Source organism: Podarcis erhardii, assembly GCF_964252035.2.
Source record: "Podarcis erhardii genome assembly, chromosome: Z".
NCBI lineage: Eukaryota > Metazoa > Chordata > Lepidosauria > Squamata > Lacertidae > Podarcis > Podarcis erhardii.
In genome coordinates this window covers 50,736,888-50,757,522 of record NC_138504.1, presented here as the reverse complement: position 1 = coordinate 50,757,522, position 20,635 = coordinate 50,736,888, and the positions used below count along the sequence as shown (strand labels likewise).

The following is a 20,635-nucleotide window of genomic DNA, read 5'->3' as shown; positions in this document are numbered from 1 at the left end:
TGAACAATGCTGGGAACAGGCACAATTTAATTTTAAAAATAATTAATTAATTAATTACTATACCACCCTATACTCTGAGGTCTCAGGGCGGCTCACAGAACAAACTCAAAATAAAAACCTACAAAATATATAATCAAAATAAAAACAATAACCCCCCACCCCCATTTTTTTTAAACGGGCATAGGATGTCAATTAAATCAACCAAAGCTTGGTTAAAAAAGAACGTTTTTGCATGGTGCCTAAAGGTGTATAATGAAGGTGCCAAGCAAACTTCCCTGGGGAGAGCATTCCATAAATGGGGGGCCACTGCAGAGAAGGCCCATTCTTGTGTTGCTGCCCTCTGGACATCTCATGGAAGAGACACATGAAAAGGGGCCTCAGAAGAATGATTTCAGGGTCCAGGTTCAAATGGAAAGTGGTACAGTATTGCGATCTTGAGCCGTTTAAGGCTTTAAAGGTCAAAACCAGCACTTCAGATTGGGTCCTTTGATTTCAAAGTATGTACTCCAGAATAACATCTAGCTGTATTGATGTCCAGCTGTTCCTCAGCCTGCTATGTGTTGTTTTCTCAATCTTCTATACCAGGCACCTAAAATTTGCCCTTTTCTACCCAAAAAGTCCAAAAGGAGCTCTTCAATATTATTCTCATTAAATGTCCAAAATAGTTCTTCTCTGTTCCAATACGATGAATTTCTCAAGGATTCCAACAGATCTTAATAGTACTGTATAATAGTCCATATTTGTTTACTTGTTGTGTCTTTATTAATTCTTACCCAATTCCATATATTCAAGTACTATTTCCAGTTGACCATGCCTCATCTTTAAGAAAAAAGGGGAAACACTTCTTCCACTTCCATTCTTTCCCAAACCAATCGCCAAAAGCTTAAAGGCTTTTTCTTCTGTGTTCACTTCAGTTTGTACCCAAGGCCCTTTCTCTCTCAGCTCCATCTTTGCCATCTCTGGTTGTCTCTTAATGTCTGTATTCATAAGTCCCTTCATCATCATAGCAACATCCACTGTCCAGACAGCTATATGGATATCGTTGCATTCCTCCAGACAGCTATATGGATGTCATTGCATGTTCAGGCAGATATGGGTCCATATCTTTTTCCACAGGTTCTGAGCATTCTTTAATCTGATGTATCTTTGATGTATCAAATCTTTTTTTTAATGTTCTATGCATTTCAGCTCTTAACTTCTGTCAGTTGTTCATCTAGTAGTTGGCATATGATACCAACAATCGATGAGGCATTTGGTGTTGTCTTTGCCGTATTGGGTTCTATTAATCTCTCCCTTGGCAGTATCTGGTTCACAAGAAGCTTGTGTCTGCTTCTTTATATATGCAATTCCTTTCTCACACATATAAGATTCAGTTTTGTTTTCACAGCCAACACAGTATGCATAAGATGGAGACTTACAGGCAGTATAAAGTAAAGATTTAAAACAGATTCAGAGTCATCTTATAACTTGTATTCTTTCTTAGTCACCAGTGATTAAGATAAGCTTTTTGGTTATTTTTTTAGCCTCTTAATTAGTGTCATTTGGTGCTTTTTATGTTCTGGGTGCTAATTACCTAGCAGATAGAAAATCCACTTTATATTTTTTTCCAGTCTTAGAAATAGTTATAAGTAGGTTTTGCCAATCTGGTACCCTAATCTAAGGGCTATTATGTGGTGTGTGGGCCCAGTGAATGTTCCTTACTCCTCCTCCAAAAACTTTTGCCTCTGGTGTGATAATAATAATAATAATAATAATAATAATAATAATAATAATTTATTATTTATACCCCGCCCATCTGGCTGGGCCTCCCCAGCCACTCTGGGCGGCTTCCATAAAAACCAAAAATACAGTAAGATATCACACGTTAAAAACTTCCCTGAACAGGGCTGCCTTAAGATGTCTTCTGAATGTCAGGTAGTTGTTTATCGCTTTGACATCTGCTGGAAGGGCGTTCCACAGGGCGGGCGCCACTACCGAGAAGGCCCTCTGCCTGGTTCCCTGCAGCTTTGCTTCTCGCAATGAGGGAACCGCCAGAAGGCCCTCGGCGCTGGACCTCAGCGTCCGGGCAGAATGATGGGGGTAGAGACGCTCCTTCAGGTATACTGGACCGAGGCCGTTTAGGGCTTTAAAGGTCAGCACCAACACTTTGAATTGTGCTCGGAAACTTACTGGGAGCCAATGTAGGTCTTTCAAGACCGGTGTTATATGGTCTCGGCGGCCGCTCCCAGTCACCAGTCTAGCTGCCGCATTCTGGATTAGTTGTAGTTTCCGAGTCACCTTCAAAGGTAGCCCCACGTAGAGTGCATTGCAGTAGTCCAAGCGGGAGATAACCAGAGCATGCACCACTCTGGCGAGACAGTCCGCAGGCAGATAGGGTCTCAGCCTACGTACCAGATGGAGCTGGTAAACAGCTGCCCTGGACACAGATTTAACCTGTGCTTCCATGGACAGCTGTGAGTCCAAAATGACTCCCAGGCTGCGCACCTGGTCCTTCAGGGGCACAGTTACCCCATTCAGGACCAGGGAATCCTCCACACCTGCCCGCCTCCTGTCCCCCAAAAACAGTACTTCTGTCTTGTCAGGATTCAACCTCAATCTGTTAGCCGCCATCCATCCTCCAACCGCCTCCAGACACTCACACAGGACCTTCACCGCCTTCACTGGTTCTGATTTAAAAGAGAGGTAGAGCTGGGTATCATCCGCATACTGATGAACACCCAGCCCAAACCTCCTGATGATCTCTCCCAGTGGCTGCATGTAAATGTTGAAAAGCATGGGGGAGAGGACAGAACCCTGAGGCACCCCACAAGTGAGAGCCCAGGGGTCTGAACACTCATCCCCCACCACCACTTTCTGAACACGGCCCAGGAGGAAGGAGCGGAACCACTGTATGACAGTGCCCCCAGCTCCCAGCCCCTCAAGACGGTCCAGAAGGATGTTATGGTCGATGGATGTTTTATTCTGAGCATGTGAGGCTTATCCCTGAACTCCCTTATCTCAAAAGGGAGTTTGGGTAACCAAGATAAATACTTTGGTTATCGTGAATCACCACATAATTATCTCTGCCAATAGGAGTATCAGCAATCAATGACTAGTTTGCCTTTTTCCTCCCCGGAAGTCCCCAATGCCCTGCAATCCTGGGAAAGGACATTTCGGTAACGTATTAGCTGATTACACCAGGAGGCTCTTGCCTAAAAAATGCTGAATTCATCATTTGTAAGCATCCTCCGTTGCGCTGGAGATCCTTATCCCAAGCACCTTTTGAAATCCAAATTTCCTCCCCTCAGTGGGCCTGTAGAGGGTGCTAATGTAATGGGAATCACTTGCCATTTTCTGCTGTGATTTGGTTCAGAGTATTGGTGGCAAAAACATAAATTTTCTACTGGAAAATCAATTAAAAGGAGGAGTTTGCTCTCATAAAAATTGAGTGAGCTTTGGTTACCTGCATAGGATGTTACTTGACAATATCCTTGAGGGATTAAGTAATGTGGTCTCTCTTAATGGCATTTCCAAGTCAGGTTACTTTGCCTTTCGGTGAGTGTGCAGACTCACCAGAGTGGGTGATCATGAATTTGCTAATTCTTTTCTTACCGAAATGGGTCCCCTTGCACCATATAGTGAAAATGATGCTGGACTGCAACTCCCAGCAGCCGCTGAACACAGCCAAAAATATCTGGAGGACCACAAATTACTCATCCCTTCGATCAAAATTCCCTCCTTCCCCTGCTTGCTTTCCCATGTGGATTTTGGTTTGGGTGTTCTCTTCCTTGGAATAGTTACAGCCTTTATGGATACACTTCGTTGCTGATTTGAATTGAGCAATATTTCCAGTTCCACAGGTTCTACTGAAGGGATCTTGGGCCTTGCAAACGGATCCTGTCCTGCGTTTGGTTTCTATGCAAGTTTTGCTTCAGGAGATGATCACTCCAATGGAGGCTGATGGCTGGCATTGTGCAATTGCTTGGAAATATGGGAAGGGGGGCAAATGTCTGATACCCACTTTGAATTTTTTCCCTAGGAGGAAGAAGCCAAACAGCTTGTGAGAGATGCCATAGCAGCTGGCATATACAACGATCTGGGCTCTGGCAGTAACATTGATCTTTGCGTCCTCAGTAAGAACAAGCTGGACTTCCTTCGTCCCTACGATATGCCCAACAAAAAGGGGAAGAGGTGAGTGTGTCCCTGTTTCAATTGTTTCCACAGACAAGAGAGTTAAACCTTCAGATACCAGGAACAGGCAGATTACAAGTGCAAACACTTGTAGTTGAAATGCTACAGGTAATTGTATCCCAATTGTTGAGGCTGCACACTGTTCCAGCTTAGATCATTAAAACGCACTCCTGGAAAAAAAATGCACAGGAATTGTTTTGTCTGAAGTAGTTGTCAGCCTAAGAGAAAGTTTGCTCGTTCCAAAAGTGGAGGGAGTTCATTTTAATAGGAACGAGGGGCTTTTTCGAGAGACGTGCAAAAGACTCCTGGATAAACTGAGCAGTTATGGAATATGAGGAGAGGCCCTCGTGCACATCAGAAATGGTTAGATAGCAGGAAGCCAAGAGAGTGGAAATACAGGTGGCTCATCATTTATGTGAGAGTTCCATTCCCGGCCCCTGCACACATACGCAAAATTGCATAAAATGGGGAGCACCTGGTGGCTTGTGAGGAGACCAACCCCAGAGCCCAAAGACAACCTTTTCAGGAGGGTTTACTCATGAATGAGCCTGAAGGGCGGCAGCAGGGCTTTGTTGAGCTACTCAGCCTCCCTGCCTGGCAGCTGCAGTTGTCTCTTCCCAGCACATCAGCTGATTAAGCCCTGCCGCCCCCTGGCTTGTGTGTAGAACCTCCCCAGAGCCCTGGGGTGGGTGTCCTTGAGCCAGGATTCAGGCTGCTCCCCATTTCCAGATACCTCTCCTGGGTCCCTGGCACCACACGTGTGCAGTCATGCACAAATAGATTGCACATAAATGGGGACTTGCTTATAAATTGACAGTTCTCCGTATGAAAAGAATGTGGGGCTGTAGAAAGTGGAGACCTCCAAGGATCAGTATTGAGACCTGTGCTTTTTAACTTGTTTATAAACTGTCTGCTTAGGGGGGAGCAGTGAGGTCGCTGATGATGCTAAATTGTTCAGGTTTGTTAAAACAATTTGAGACTGTGAAGAGCTCCAAAGGACCTTCTGCAAACTGAGTAAAAGGGAGGCAAATGAGCAAAGGCAGTTGAGTGTAAATGTAAGGTGATGTATTTTGTGGCAAATACAGTGGTGCCTCGCAAGACGAAATTAATCCGTTCTGCGAGTCTCTTCGTCTAGCGGTTTTTTCGTCTTGCAAAGCAAGCCCATTGACGGCTTAGCGGATTAGCGCTATTAGCGGCTTTTATCAGCTTAGCGGATAAGCAGATAAGCGGCTTAGAAAAAGGGGGGGGGAGGAAAAAAACCCCGCAGGAACTCGCAAGACATTTTCGTCTTGCGAAGCAAGCCCATAGGAAATTCGTTTTGCGAAGCACCTCCAAAACGGAAAACCCTTTCGTCTAGCGGGTTTTCCGTCTTGCGAGGCATTCGTCTTGCGGGGCACCACTGTGTATATATATATATATTTCACATATACACTCATAGGGTCTGAACTGGCAGTGACTGATCAGGAATGAGACCTTGGGTTTGTAGTGGATAGCTCAGTGAAGATGTTGACCCTATGTGTGGCAGCTGTGAAAAAGGCAAATTCTGTGCTAGGGATCATTAGGAAAAGAATGTAAAATAAAACGGCCAACATCATTGTGCCATTATACCAATCTATGGTGGAACTGCCTTTGAAATACTATACACAGCTCTGGTCCCCTCACCTTAAAAGGGTAGAGTTGGAAAAGTTGAGAAATGTTCAACTAAAATGATCAAGGTGGAGCAACAGGTTGAAATCTTGAGACTTTTAAGTTGACAGGAAAGGCAAGCAAGAGGTGACCTGATAGACGTTTATAAAATTATGCATGACATAAAGTGGCTAGGGAGCTTTTCTCCCTCACAACAGAACTCCTAGACATGCAGTGAAGCTGAACGTTGGAAGGATCAGGATATATAAAGTACTTCATGTGGAACCTGCTCCCACAGGAGGCAGTGATTCCGTTAAGGGAGGTTAAGGCTACCAGGGGCTACTAACCAAGACGCCCGTGTTCTGCCTCCACTGTCAGCAGTATGCTTTGGAAGAGAAGTTGCTGGTAATGGCAGGTGGGCAGAGTGTGGTTTTGCTCATGTTCTGCTTATGGGCTTCCTCCATGTATGTGGTTGGCCACTGTGAGAAGAGGATGCTAGACTAGGTGGGCAATTGGCCTGATCCAGGAGGCTGTTCTTAGCTTCTTAAAGTGCAATTGTCCAGTGCAAATAGTATGGTGTGAAAAGGCAACAGCTGGGATAGTGACCCTTTAGGGAGACCAGTATTCCCTGTACATCTGCTTTGTCTTTGCCAAGGACATGGCTGTTTCAAAGTAGGGAAGGGTCAGAACTTTCCATTTTTGTTGACAAGGGAATAGCCACTTTGCTGTGCAGTTTTCCATTCTGTCCTTGCACCAGGTTATTCTTGAAGTTGCACTAGAGTGCGGGCAATAACAAGAACTGCATCATTTTGCATGGCAGCAGCTATTTGCTTCTTTCAAAGACTAGAAAGGACCATTTGGTAACATACTCCTGACTGACCTTGAAAAAGGATCCTGTCTTTGCGGGAGCCACTTTCCCTGTGCTTGTAACCTTCTGTAAAAAGAAAGGGCTTATTGTAATCAGCTTTCTGGGTCACTGTCCTAATGCAATCCACAACTCCCCGGAAAGGTCACCTGGGGTTTCCACTCATAGCCTCCAACTGGGCTAACTGGCGGCACAGACATTCTCTCTATCCAGGAGAGGTTCTTCAAAAGCCAGAGTGCAAGAGGGATATGGGTTACAAATACAGAATGAGGTGCTCTTGGCAGGGATCAAAGCTCTAACTCTGCTTTCCGCTCCAAAATGGAGTCTTCCTTTCCAATAACTTTGTCTTAGAACGTATTCACACGCAGCATTAAACCGTTGTATTTTAATCTGTGTGTCCAGATGCCTCCCTCTTGGCCCATGTCTAACTGCCCTGCAGCAGAGGAAATAAGCTGGAGTCTGGCTTGTTGTGACATGTGACTCTGGGCCTTGTGGTTTTGTTTCCTCTGTGGGTAGTCAGAAGGGGGCGATTAACCTGCTGTGTTCTATTTGGGAAAAGGGCAGCTTTACTCAGTAGAGCAACTAGATCTAAGTATATATCTCAGTCTCCATCTGCCCCCCTTGTTAGTGGGATTTCTGGCAGACACACATTACCCTCTATAATTGTTTCTCTATTCTCCACCCTCAAACAGGCAAGGGCGATACAGCTGTGAGAGGGGAACTACAGGTGTGCTCTATACAAAGGTTACACCCTTGGATCTTGAAGTGGCAGATGAGATGGTGCAAACAATGGATACATCTTGACTTCCTGGAAATTTCTGGGCAGTGGAAGAGGATTGAGAATTTTCATACATGAATTCTGTATCTGTATGCTGGCATTAATGTTCTGTATGCAGATTTAATAAAAACCAATATGAATTGACCGGTTGACTTGCGTAATAACTGGGACAGGGAAAAATAATTTTCTAAAATGATTATTTGCTTCAGTAGGTCAGCCCAGTTGTACATCCAGCCTATTATGTGACCCCAGCTACTTCACAAGTAGAGCAGCAGTCATTCTTAGATGCAAAAGTTAACAGATCTTATCCCCTGTGTGCTAATGGTGTATTTATGCTGAAGCTGTCTGGTGACCAACAAGCAATAGCCTAGGATTGTGTGGACTAAAAGCCTGCTTCATTAGATAAATCTGCTGAAGCAAGTTTTAGGTCATGAAAACTTGTGATGTAAATTTGTTGGTCTTTAAGGTGCTCAGCAGATTCCTTGGTTTTGAATACAATATCCTTTTATATTGCTTTTATATTTATTTATTCATTCATTTCCCATATTTTTCATAACTCAAGAGGAATAAATAAAGTGTGGTCACAGCATTTTTTGCTGAACACTTTCACGTACCTTAAGCAGGTATGGCAGAGGCAGAGGGTTACAGATCATTTGGTAAGGCAACAAAGCAAAAGTAACAGACATAAGGTGGGAATTATTTGACCCTGGAACACGTGTTGCTCTGGATTTTACACCAATCAGCCCCAAGTGGCTTTACCTCACCCCACACCTAAGCTATTTTGGGGGGGATATAGTACAGGTAAATGAGGTGACAAGTATATTTCCAAGGAAGAGGAAGGGCAGAAAGCCGGTATCAAGCTCAGTACGATTCAAACTAACTTTGATAAATGGCTATTATCCTACCTGTTACCCTTGAAACTTACATTTGCAGTATTTAATATGTGAACCAATTACCTAGTCCTTGGTTTAGCAGTCAACCATTTCAGCTTGTAACCATGGGAAATTCTTTCCTCAAGATTGCAAAAATATGTGCTCAGACAATATGCTTTTACACCAGGCACCTTTTTCTTTCTACAAAGAAAACTGTTTATTTTGTAAATCATTTAATCTTATCTAAAAATGCACATTCACAAAAAATTCTTTGGAAATACATGTACTTAAGCGCTAATAGATCTTAAGGAGTAAGTATATGAGACCAGATTTTAGCAGACACACCTGTAACATGGAATTGCCCAACAGACAGAAGTTTCATGTTGCACCCCAAGACCAGGTTATATATAAATTCAAATGAAGCCTGCAGTGCCAGGGAGAGACTACCTTGCTTTTAAAGACACCCACCAGCAGCAGCACCTGAAAGTTTGTAAGCAGATGTGCTGCCGCTGTACAATAAAGCTGAAATATTCTGACTTTCCACCAAGATTGATAGGCTGGACTTCCCTGCGGCTTTCCACAGCCAGGATCTTTCACAGCAATTAAACACTAGCCTTATTACCCTTTGTAGATTGTTTCAGAACTGCTTAATAGTTGGCATTGCCCTTCTCAATTTAAGGCAGACTGAGCTACACAGAAATCCACTGAAAAAGATGCATGTATATTCCATTCTTTATTTCCAGCAAAATAACCTGCTTTGAAAATAGCCCAGAGGCCAGGCCACATTTCAGCCCCTGAAATGTGGACATCCTTCTCTAAATAGCATCCTTCAGTACTGAAGCTGATTGAGCACCATTACTCGGAAAGAAAAGAAAAAAGGCAGATGCAAGAGAAAGCTGGCTTCCTGAGCAAAACCTTTCTTGGGCCAATGGAAAGTGAATTACCAAGTCAATGAAGTAATTTAGCTGATTGAAAGTATGTGTAAATGCAAAGTCTTAATATGTCCTTCAAATCAGCTTGTTTAAAATATTCACATTCTTCAATGAGTCTTCACAGTTAAGAAGTGTGGGTGATCATTTGAGTTAAAATGAATGAATTCTATTTTAACTTACCTTATTGCATGGTCAGTATAATACCCTTTTACATTATGTTTTGAACACTGTTTCAAGGTAGTTGTAGATGGCCAAAGTACCACTGATTTTACAAAGCTTTCTCCCCCCCCCACCCCATATTCTGCGTGCAGTAACACTGGTCATGTAATATTAGCTATTGAGACTCTCACAAGCTCTGTGCCAGCAGCGGCACAGAAACTGACAAAAAAGAGAGCTTTGGTTTGAGGCCTGCAGTGGAGGCCTCACTGACTGCAGCCATAGTGACAAATAAAATGCATTGCAAAATATTAATCACAAAGTTTCAATTTCTTTAAAAAAATCTTCAAACATGTTCCCTCACCAGACCCTATTATTGCAAAGGAGGGAAGTACAAAAACTCCAGGCTGGATGTTTTTTAAAAAAATATATGAACTAAAAACTGAATTTGCTATTAACCGTTTGCAAAAGAGGCAGAAGTAGCAGTTATACAAATTACACAAAATCTACTGTAATTCTTACATTAGTATAAAGTGATTTCACCAAAGGAATTATTTCAATATTTCACATTAGTTAAGATACAAGGGGTGTGTCAAATACACAAATGAGAAACCCTTGCTATAATAACCTAACCTAGATTACACACAACAGTTTTAAGAAAGGATCTTTTAAGAGATCTATATCTGTAACGTGTTATTTTAAAAAGTAACACACTTGCAGCAGCATCTCACAGCCTTCACTTAGAGCGGATCCACTCTGTGAGCGCCCCTGCAAATGGCCAGCAGAAATCATGAAGCGTCTTCCTAGGAAGGCTAACTCTCCCATGTAAATTGGCGAGGCACCTCTTGGTTTCGTCCGAGACAGAAGGTTCAAGTAAGACTACGCTGGGATGGCTTTTCTGGGAGCATGTCGATCAAGTGCTGGAGGTCCACACATGCATCTGTTTTGCTAGCTGGTGCACATAACCAATGTCAGGTCTCTGGTCAGGATCTGGGTATATGCACATGCTGACCAGCTCTCGCAACTGCAAGGGGGAAAACAAGAGGACCGTGAGACACACCCTGCCACCCATCGCCATGCGCACCTGCCTGGTGATGCAAGAGGGGCCCGTTCCCATTTGAAGGCACCCAAAGCCTTCCACTGCCAGCCTATGAATAAAGTATTCTACCACCCTTGAGTTCTAGAGTAGAACTTGGTCAGCTCCATGGATTTTAAGACAGTTTGAAGACAAAACATGCATGCACACGCACTCACAGATGCTCAGGTTAGAGAGTAGCACACTTGACTGGGGATACCAACATTTTAGATGCAGGAAGAAGATCAGAGCCTCTGATCTTCTTCCATCCTGCCAGTAGCAATAGAATCAGTTATTTTAATGGTAATTAAAAGCCTGACCATCCCACAATCAGGTCCCGTGCATCAGGTGGAGATCCTCGCAGGAGTAAAAAAAAGCGGTTTCCAGGCAGCAAGAGGGTCAATTGAAGATGGTTTCTGATGGTTGCGGATCACCTTCTGTACTTTTGTCAAATGCAAACCAGTCATGAGTGTTTCTACACTACTGAAAGAGAATAACCAAGCCCACCCCCCCACCCTGTCTGCATGTCCTCAGAGGAAGCCATTCTTGTAACTAGGAAGGGAGACACTGCTGGACACGGAAGGCGTTTTGTCAGGAATTAAGGAGCCACTCCAGACTCTTGTCTTGTTCTGCTCTGCTCATCCAATGTCTCTCCTGAAAGGGAGGCCACCTGCATCACTGCCCCTCGCAAAGACAATACCTTATAGCCACCGCCAAATATCACTTCCCAGTCTCCTCTGCCTCTTCTTCAGCAAGGCACCACAACTTCACAGCACAGACTCCCCCCCATGAAGCATTTTCCTGACCCACACAGAATGAATCATTATGGAGTGCCAACTCAATACTCCAGAGACTAAATGTTTACTGACATGGCTAGGAATGTGTGTGGGGTGTGTGTGTGTGTGTGTGTGTGTACTGGTGCAGTTTCACACAACGGCAATTCACCCAGTGTGCTGGCCTGTTGCATGCAAATGCACCATCTGGAACGGAGTTCTCTGGGACCTGCCACTTTTATTTGAGCTCTCAACCATCCTCCTCACGCTGAATTGTATCACTAGACTGCACACTCTCTTTAGCACTGCCAGAGGGAGGCAAACCGACAGTAATTGGAAAGACAGGAAACACATCTGTCAACTTGCACTAATTCCTGCTGCCAGAAGGCAGATTCCAAGAAGCTGGAGCAGCAGCAAGGCGAAGGGAAAGACAATGAACCTGGCTGGGCCACAGGAGTGGTCTGCAAGAAGGAATTGTGCTCAAGCAGCCAGAAAGTTGCCAGGAGGGGCCGGCATGGCTGCATCAACACTCCTGCGCATCAGGAAGGGGAGAGGAAATGCAGGCACTTGTCCAAAGTAGGACCAGCAGCAGCCAGGGTCATTTAGCATAAGCCTTCCAGTGTGGAAAGGGATGTGCATGACCAGTTTCCTCAGAGAAGCAGCCAAGGAGCTGCATATGGCAGCCGGGGTGGAAACTCTGTGCCAAAAAATGCCACAGCCTACAACTTGGACATCGTACAAGACCTGGGCTAAGGTGCATATTGATGTTCCTTCTATTCTGAAGAGGAGGACACAGCACTGGAACCACCTCTCCTTGCCTACTGGAAACTCTGCTCAGGCACACTCTGCCCTTCCAGCTAAGCAATGCTCCGGTCTTAGCAGCCAAGAGAAGCGGTGCAAGGAAAGGCAAATTTTGCAACAAGCTGATTGGAATGCTCAAGACTGCCTGCTCCTGGTGCAAAGGCTGCCACAACTCATCCCCCCCCCCACGCCTCCACATCAAACTCTCAGCAACTTATACACAAGATCCCAGTGCATTCATGGTGATCTGCTTTTTACATACTGAATTCAGAGAAAAAAACTTTCTGGAATACTGGTCACCTTGCTCCCCTTAAGTTGTGTGTGTGTGTTAAATTCAGAGCTTGTTCCTTGTGCCCCTTCTCTGGCATTTATGCCCACCCCCACTTCCATTACCAAACAAGCAGGTTCACATTTCCTTAAAATCAAGACTACAGAAGCTACTGGTGTGCGGGAGGCAGCAGACTTCTGAAGGCGCACTTGGGTCTTTCATCTGCCCTGATCTCATCACTTGCTTTCCAACTCCAAAGGGTTAATATATTTGTTTAAAAGCTGCAGAGGCGCACCTGTGCTGGCAGCACAATCACCTATCAGACTGCAGAATGTATGGTGAATATGTGTGTGGCAATGCACTGCCGCTGTTGTGGTGAGATGAAACAACAGAGAAGCTTCCCATCCTCCTTGCACTGCAATATAAAGGCCTGTGGATTTTTTTACCTCCTACTGGACACTTCAAGTACTTGGGCTGCATAAAACGTAGTAATTTCTAATGTGGCTATTGCAGGAAAGCGATTTTTTCCGATGTGTGGGTGCCAATACAGCTCCTTGCCAAGGGTGCAAGGGACCCTAGGTATGCATCTGGGAAATTGGCAGGAAGGAACACTGTCGGCCACCCTCTCCCACCAGGTGCTCCTTCCATTCATTCTTAAAACACTGCATTTCACAAATGATGAAGCTCCAAGCTTATGCTGAGATCCCCTGAGGGCTGTACTTGGTCCAGCATTTGACAGGCCAGTTTTCAGCAGATGCCAGGGGGCAACTTGCAGCACATTTGGGCCCAGTCACACGATGCTGTGCACTGGAGAAGGAAAACCAAGCTTTAGGCATCACGGTGCCGCCCATCCTGCTGCCTCAGCACTGCTCTGCTTTCCGTGAGCATCACACTTGCTGCTTTATGGTACCTGATTAGAAAAAAGTTTCTGAATATGCAGCTGTGTAAGCAGGAAGGCATTTCTCCCTTCTGAAAAGGCTTTGAGGATGTGCCAAGGCAGTTGCCTGAAGATGCTCCACTCTTGAGCCCCCTGCCATGTGTGTCTTTGTGTGTGCGTGTTCCTTCCATTCAGGGCCCAAGAGAGCGTACAGCTGAAGCTACTCACCTTGTCAGAATAATGTTCGGTTGGAAGAGGGGGGTAATCACACTGCTCTATCTTTTGGCAGAGCGAAAACAGGTTCATTTTATCGCCATAGAAGGGACTCTGGAGAGCTGCCATCTAGAAAGAAAATATTGGAAAATAAGTAATACAGGAGAAATGTTCAGGGAGGACCAACTGAAGTTCACACGGGTCTGCTGCTTCGCAGTTGTGCCCAAGTTGGTTGTGACCATTTCCACAAGTACAACTTGGAAACTTGCCAATAAACGGGTGGCTCTTCCAGGAGCTTCTAAGGACTAAACCATTGCAAATGAACTTCTTGAGGTGTCCTTGGCTACTCCCCCGCATTGCATTGGGATGGGCCATTGCATCCTGGTGGGGCAGCTCATGCTCCACCAGATGCCATCCGCCTCCAGCAGCTGCCCCCTCTTCAGAGAGCTGGATCTGCAGCCACTCTGCAAGTATCTCTGAGCCACAGGTTTGGCCTGAGAAGAGCAAGTGCAAACTTTTCTGCCAATGGGAAAGACTAATGCTTCATGCTGATGGAAACATTTTGTGTTTGCTTCATTCAAAGGGCAAATTATAACCTTGTTTACTGTACAGAGAGATCCAACTTCTTACATAACAGCCCTGTCACTTTTTTGGTCCATTTGGTTGCAGAAGAGACACTTGCCCTGCACACGGGAAACATTTTATGCAGGCTTTGCAGAAATGTGAGGCAGCATTGCAAGTGTCTGCTGGACAGCCAATCACGCAGCCCTTATACATTCAAAGCAATTTATAACTTCAGAGATGGCAGAGGATAATCCAGCTGGATATTTTGTTAATTCACCCTCAGCGGCTTAAAAAAATTCTGCGGTTGCTTCTTTCTTTCACAAACCCAACCACTAAAAACAAGCAGTGTGACTGACTGTAAACACACGCAGAAGATTCAAGCAACAAGGCTAATGGCATGAAAGGGCCTTTCAAAGCAAACAAACAAGCAAACAAGCAAGCAAGCAAACAAATAATGGGTTGCATCCAGCTAAGCCCTACTCAAGAGTCAACCCACTGGAATTAATGAATCCAAGTTAACCATGCTCATCAACTTCAATAGGTCAACTCTGAGTAGGACTAGCATTACATACAGCCCCATGTCTCTTCAGTCAAATCCTGCTTCATATTTGAAACTCTTTCCCAACCCAAAGAAATATGTAAATTCTAGAAGTTGACCTGAGCTTCAGCAGGACAGAAAAGCAGCTCCGCCGTTTGCTCAACTTCACGAAAGTACAAAAGCAGCAATAAGAAGCCACTGTGCACCACAGATACCTTTTCTTCTTCAGGCATGGGAGCAAGCAAACACACACACACACACACACACACACACACACACACACACACACAACGTGCCCCCAACAACACGCTCAGCAGAAGCATAAGGCCAGCCCCCCTCGCCTCCATCTCCAGGAAAAGAGCCAAAGACACACACACACCCCGCTCCCCATTTACATCCGACTCTAATAAGGTTGGTCTTCAAAGCGAGTGCCGCCAGCGAGTGGCACAGAGGCTCGGCAAGCGAGAGCGGCGTCCCCTCAGCATGCGGCCCCCACGGAGCCCCAGCTGCTTATTAATCCATAATGCTATTCAAGGGCTCCCTGTCACTCTCGCTGTCACAAGCTGCCCCTCCACAATGAAATAATCCTCCTCCTAATGAAGCACTATTGGATAATTGTGGATATTATCTACTCCGGTTAGAAGATCTTTTAAAGACCATTTTGCCGCAAGCTGCGGCAGATCGGCAAAGCCACCACTTCTTTTTATTTGTGTTTGCGGAGCCTCAGCTCTGAGCCACTATTTTAATCGGGAGGGTCTATTTGAAAAGTGTTAAGTCTTTTGCTCATTATCATGCACAGGGGGTAGCGACCTAAAGAAATCTGCCTCTTGGCAGGCAATCAGCAATCTCCCAGCAAAGGTGGTTGCTGTTGTTGTTGTGGTGGTGGTGGTGGTGGTGGCGGTGGTTGTTTTTAATGCAGTGAGGAGGAGGGGGGAGGGGGGGAGAAGTTACTCCAAGGCACTTCTCACCCATTTATTACTTTTATAAACAATACTGATAGAGAACACAGACAAATTACCAATATCCATTTGGGCAGTTTAGAAATTTGGCAGAGAGGCAGAGGTCCCATGATTTATCCATTAAGAAAAGGTGCCCAAATCAAACTGGATTTCCGTGATATTTAAACTTTGTTTCCTCAACAGCACAGCTTCAGTCACAGGCCTCAATTCTGCTTCATACACCCTTCCGTGTGGGGGGGGGGAGGCACCCACCCCAGGGATGTGTTGGGAATGGGGAGTCAGCCATTGACGCCACTGAGACCCACTGAACACAGGCAGCTCTCCAACTCCTCCAGCGCAGGGTGGCTATTCAAGACTCCTTTGCCCACACAGGGGCCTGCACCAAATCCCCAGATCGTATCCTGAGAGATGGCTGCAGGGGCAAATCTGAAAACACAATGGCAAGACTCCCAGCAGTGCTAGCCAGAGCCCTGTTCCCCCATTCTTGTCACCTACGGACAAGGGCAGCCTGTCTGAGGCACTGAGCAAGAGGCCCCCTCACTCCTGTGACTGGAATGGCCAAGGTGGCTGGCTGAGGTCTGTGGCTTAGATGCATTTGAAGGCTTCGTTTTGACATCTGGATTAGAACAATTGCAGTGGAATGGCTGGATCCCCGTTTCAAACTGACCACCATGCTCTACGACTGGTCTAAGAAAATAAAAATTGCTCCCTGTGTTTAAATTGATTATCTTGTTAGAACTGCTAAAGCCATTGCTTGCAGCTATTTACAGGAGAGGGAGAACTTATTTTTATCCCTTGCAAGTTATCTTGATGACAGATGCCCAGGAGATGGTGAAGCCTTCCCACTATTTTGATAAGATTTAATATAAATCAATGTGAGATTGTAAATGTCAAGTTTAAGTGGCATTATCTGGCTACACACCCACACACACACCCCAGCCCAAATAATGTTAAAGTGAATTCCAACTGGCATGTGTGCCTCTAGGCTACTTGGAGACAAAATTCCCCCAGTTTATCTGCACAACATAATCAAAAACAAAAAGCACAGAGAAAGCTTCTTCCACCCAGCCCACCGCTGCTTTCCCTATTTTTAACAAAGTAAGAGCAGAGGCATGAGGATGAGAACAGAGTATTGACACTGACATCTTTGGTGGACTCCACTGCCACTAAGCAGTGGGCAGGACGGAGCTTGTTCAGGGCTGGCCACATTTGCGAAGATGCTTCCTTGGAACAATATCTGCAGATACGCTTATCTCCACTGAACTGAAACTTCAAGATTACAGCTGGAAGTGCCATGGCTGGCTTAGAACTGACTTGGGCCTGAGTCACGGAAAAGCAGGCAATTATGAATTAATATACTAATATATACACACAGAAATAAGGAACACTCTTCCTGGTTGCTAACCTAAATGTGATCAAGGCCTGACTAGAGAGCCTGACTTAATTACAAGCTGCCACCATTTATGGAAGGTGACAAATGTGGGGAAAGACAAAACACGCTCTGAAGGAGCCAAGCCTCTTCTCATGCTGTTTCTGAGACAAACATAATCGCTGGAAGGTCCTTTTCAGACACACCAAGGATAGGGCCACCTGGGGGAGAGCAGTGTCACCTGTGACTGTGGCTTTCCCAGAAGAGTGAACCACAAAGGTTGCAGTTCCACTGGTGGGAATGGCAGAGACCGGCTGTGGGGGTTCTTCCTTTCAGAGTTAACAATACTGGGGAAGGGGGATAATTTTAGAGATTGTCACACTGCTGTACTTTCCGCACTAGAAGACACTCAAGCAACCGTAGACACAACAACACACTCCCACCTAGTGCTATAGTTCTAACAACTGCTAACGATGGCAGTATGGAGAGGAAAGCATTTTCATTTCATCTTGCCCATCCTAATGATACTGAGCAGGACACAATGGGCTGAGTGAGCCTGTTTGGGCTCACAGAAACCACCACCCTGTATTTATTTCATTCAAGAACTGCTCAGGGTGGCTCACAACACATTTGAAAGCCACAAAATACCAAAAGAATAAAATAAAAAGCAATTCAATAAGGCAGGAGACAAAAGTAATATATAGTCAAAACTCATCTTCCAAGGAGTCATACCTGCTTCTTTGTCAGTAACACTCAGCTTGAGGATTGCTGTCCTCCCCCTGCAAGCCTAATCACCAAGGCAAGATAGTTTGAGCATATTGCACCCATCTGGGCCCAACTGCACTGGCTGACAGTTATTTTCTGGGCCCAATTCAAAGTGCTTGCCTAGAACTACAAAGCCTTAAACGGCTCAGGACTGAAGTATGAACCAACCTGGATCTCATGATCATAATCTGAGGCACTTCCTCGTGTGCCCCCTCCATGAAAGGTCCTTTCTCATGTGGCCAAGACTGGCAACACGAGAAAGGAACCATTTGAAGGGCTCCCCGTTTTGTGGAATACTGTATATACTCGAGTTTTATGCTGACTTTTCCAGCACATTTTTATGCTGAAATAGCCCCCCTTGGCTTATACTCGAGTGAGGGTTCCTGTCGGTGGCTGTTGGCAGTGGAGGAACGAGCAGCCTGAAAGCAGCCCTTTTGGGCTGCTCCTTCTTCCTCCGCCGCTGCCGCCACCAGCCTCCTCCTCTCGGCAGCACTCTAGGTAGGCAGGGGGACAGGAGGGGCTGGGGGGGGAGAAGCCCCCTCTGCCGTGTGTGCATGCACACCCGCACTCCGGCCCACCAGGAGGTTTGTGGTGTGGTGAACTGGCTCATACTCGAGTCAATAAGTTTCCCCAGTTTTTTGTGGTAAAATTAGGTGCTTCAGCTTATATTCGGGTCGGCTTATGCTCGAGTATATACTGTACTCTCCCTGGGAGGCTTCCCTGGTACCATCATTACTTATCTTTAGGCACCAGATGAAAACATTCCTCTTCTCCCAAGCCTTTGTTTAAACAAACTATGGCCTTTTAAACCTTTTTTATTATTATTGATTTGTTTGTTAATACATTACATATTTTCGTGCTTTTATACTTTAAACTGCCCTGTGATCCTTGGACAAAGAGCGGAACAGTGGCACCTCGGGTTAAGTACATAATTCGTTCTGGAGGACTTACCTCAGTAAGTCCTGCTGCTGTTTGCTTGGCAGCAATCAATGCCAAGGCTCGTTCCTGGCCAAAGGCCCTCTCTCTCCACCAGAGCAACAGCAAAACTCTTTCTGCTTGCTATGGTGGCCCAGAAGCCCTTCCTGACCTGGGCTGGGGTGATCCATGCAGGTGTGGACCAGGAGATCCCTGGGGTTTCATGATTCCCAGGCCAGAACTGCAGGGTCCGCTCCTCAGAAGCAAGTGGTGTGACTCCTTGGGGGGCATAAAAAAGGAAGCAGAGGCTCCCTTGAGGAACCCCCCCCCCCCGCACCAGGGACTCTGCTTGAGGGCTCACTCTGGACACATCAGGAGCAACTGGATGGCTTACCTTGATTAGGTCTGTTTTAAGGGAAATCCCTCCCATCACCCACAACTTCAAAGTCAGTGGCAGCAGAGCTCTTGCAAGAAGAGCAGAGGGCTGTTACGAGTCACGCTGTGCTGCTCTCTCAAAGGCTACTCAATCCCTACCACGGCATCTCATTGATTTCATTTATTGACTTCTCCACACCGATATTTCTCTCTCCCTCTTGATGGACCCTGCATGGTGCTTTTGCACACTGCCAACAAATTAATCAGCACCTATTGAGCTGCTGGATGACTCAGACTTGAAACCCCAACAACAGCACACCACTGCCTGGTCCAACAAGCATCTCATTACACCTTGTGAGCCAAGCGCCCCCCCCCAAAGGAACAGCACTACCCCCACGGCTCTTATCTGACTTAGGACGGCCTCCTGCACCCAGTATTTTTGAGATTCTTCAGCTCAAAACCCAGCAAGGAAGACTGTTTTCTGGGGAAATGGGTCTTCTTAGGTCTCTCTCATCTGCCCTTGGACCTCAAAGCAGAGTCCAAAGTAATACCCTACAGGCTACCCTGACCATGATCTGCAGGCAGGCAGACCCTGGGGTTCCCAAGCAGCTTGCTCTTCCAGGGCTCTTGGCACCAAGTCCCTCACTGAGTTTTAAAAGCAGCTCACACTGATGCACAGGAAGCTTCAGAAGAGCACCCAAGAGGCAACCCCCTGGGATGTTCCTCTGCCCTTGCCATCAATGCTCAAGTTCAGGGTCAGACATGCACTTTCAACACCACCGGTTGCTTGTGCATTGCAGCTCTCAGACCACATCACAAATCATACATAACTTCCTTCAAAACTTCCATGGTACTCACGTTGACAATTATAGTTTAAAACAAGTTACACTTTTATACCAGCGGCACAGTTGCAACAGGGTATTTTGAGAACAGCCCAGGACTAAGTAATATACTAAGTATGGATGGAGCATGAATCCTCTGTGACCAACCCAAAGATGCAAGCAGTTTAAGTTTCTGAAACTCACTATCACACAAACTAAACAGGATGAATTTAAACTCTGTGTCAGAACCAAATTTTTGGGCAATGTAATTAATGATTTGCAAAACAGGAATCTTACTTTGTCCTTGATTCTTGCCTTCTTTAGTCAAGATCCAGCAATCCTAGGCACTGTCTGGACTCCTCAAAATTTGGCATTTCCCCAGGTCTGTACTCATCCAACAGTCTACTAACTCGTGATATTCAGAATGGAAGGCAAGTTTTATTCTCTGAACTATTCATTTGCCACTTATTTACATTTTTCCACACTGTGCATAAACATGAAAGTGATACTTACCTCATACAATAAGCAGCCCAAGGACCAGATGTCCGATTTAAAATTATAGCCATTTTCATGTATCCTTTCTGGGGACATATAGTAGGGTGTTCCCACTGCAAGAAACAAGCCCAGAAAGAGAGATCACTCTCTGAAGAGAGAGCACCATTTGTGCGATGATCTGTAAGCAAACTAACGGACCAGAAGCTGTGGGAGCAACAGGATACTTGACATTAAAGAAATTAAAGACTAGGAAATGAAAACATGGATATATTAAGAAAAACACATACTCTGAGGAAGACTCCATCTCAAAACCAAAGGTCACGTTTTCCTACTGACCACATTCAGCAACACAACTGCTAAAAGTTAGCTGCCTCAATTTGCCAGTCTCTCTGCCAGACTGTTGAGGACAAAAGCAATGGCTTCTCCGG

The 20,635-nt window shown here is 45.5% G+C and overlaps 2 protein-coding genes across 3 annotated transcripts in view; one reads left to right on the top strand and one right to left on the bottom strand.

The window, feature by feature from the left end:
- The window catches only part of PSMB7 (proteasome 20S subunit beta 7), a 32,658-nt gene extending 25,075 nt beyond the window's left edge, over positions 1 to 7,583 (top strand). Inside the window, exons 7-8 of the mRNA XM_081847799.1 lie at positions 4,019 to 4,170; positions 7,354 to 7,583. Of these exons, the coding sequence (XP_081703925.1) occupies positions 4,019 to 4,170; positions 7,354 to 7,465 (264 nt within the window). The 3' untranslated portion in view covers positions 7,466 to 7,583. The remainder of the gene's footprint in view (positions 1 to 4,018; positions 4,171 to 7,353) is intronic.
- Positions 7,584 to 8,484: 901 nt separating this feature from the next.
- Positions 8,485 to 20,635, bottom strand: part of NEK6 (NIMA related kinase 6) — a 92,353-nt gene continuing 80,202 nt past the window's right edge. For both annotated transcript variants that reach the window (XM_081847721.1, XM_081847720.1), the window contains exons 8-10: positions 20,226 to 20,320; positions 13,422 to 13,535; positions 8,485 to 10,423 (exon numbers count right to left, since the gene is read on the bottom strand). In XM_081847721.1, the coding sequence (XP_081703847.1) occupies positions 10,313 to 10,423; positions 13,422 to 13,535; positions 20,226 to 20,320 (320 nt within the window). In that variant the 3' untranslated portion in view covers positions 8,485 to 10,312. The remainder of the gene's footprint in view (positions 10,424 to 13,421; positions 13,536 to 20,225; positions 20,321 to 20,635) is intronic.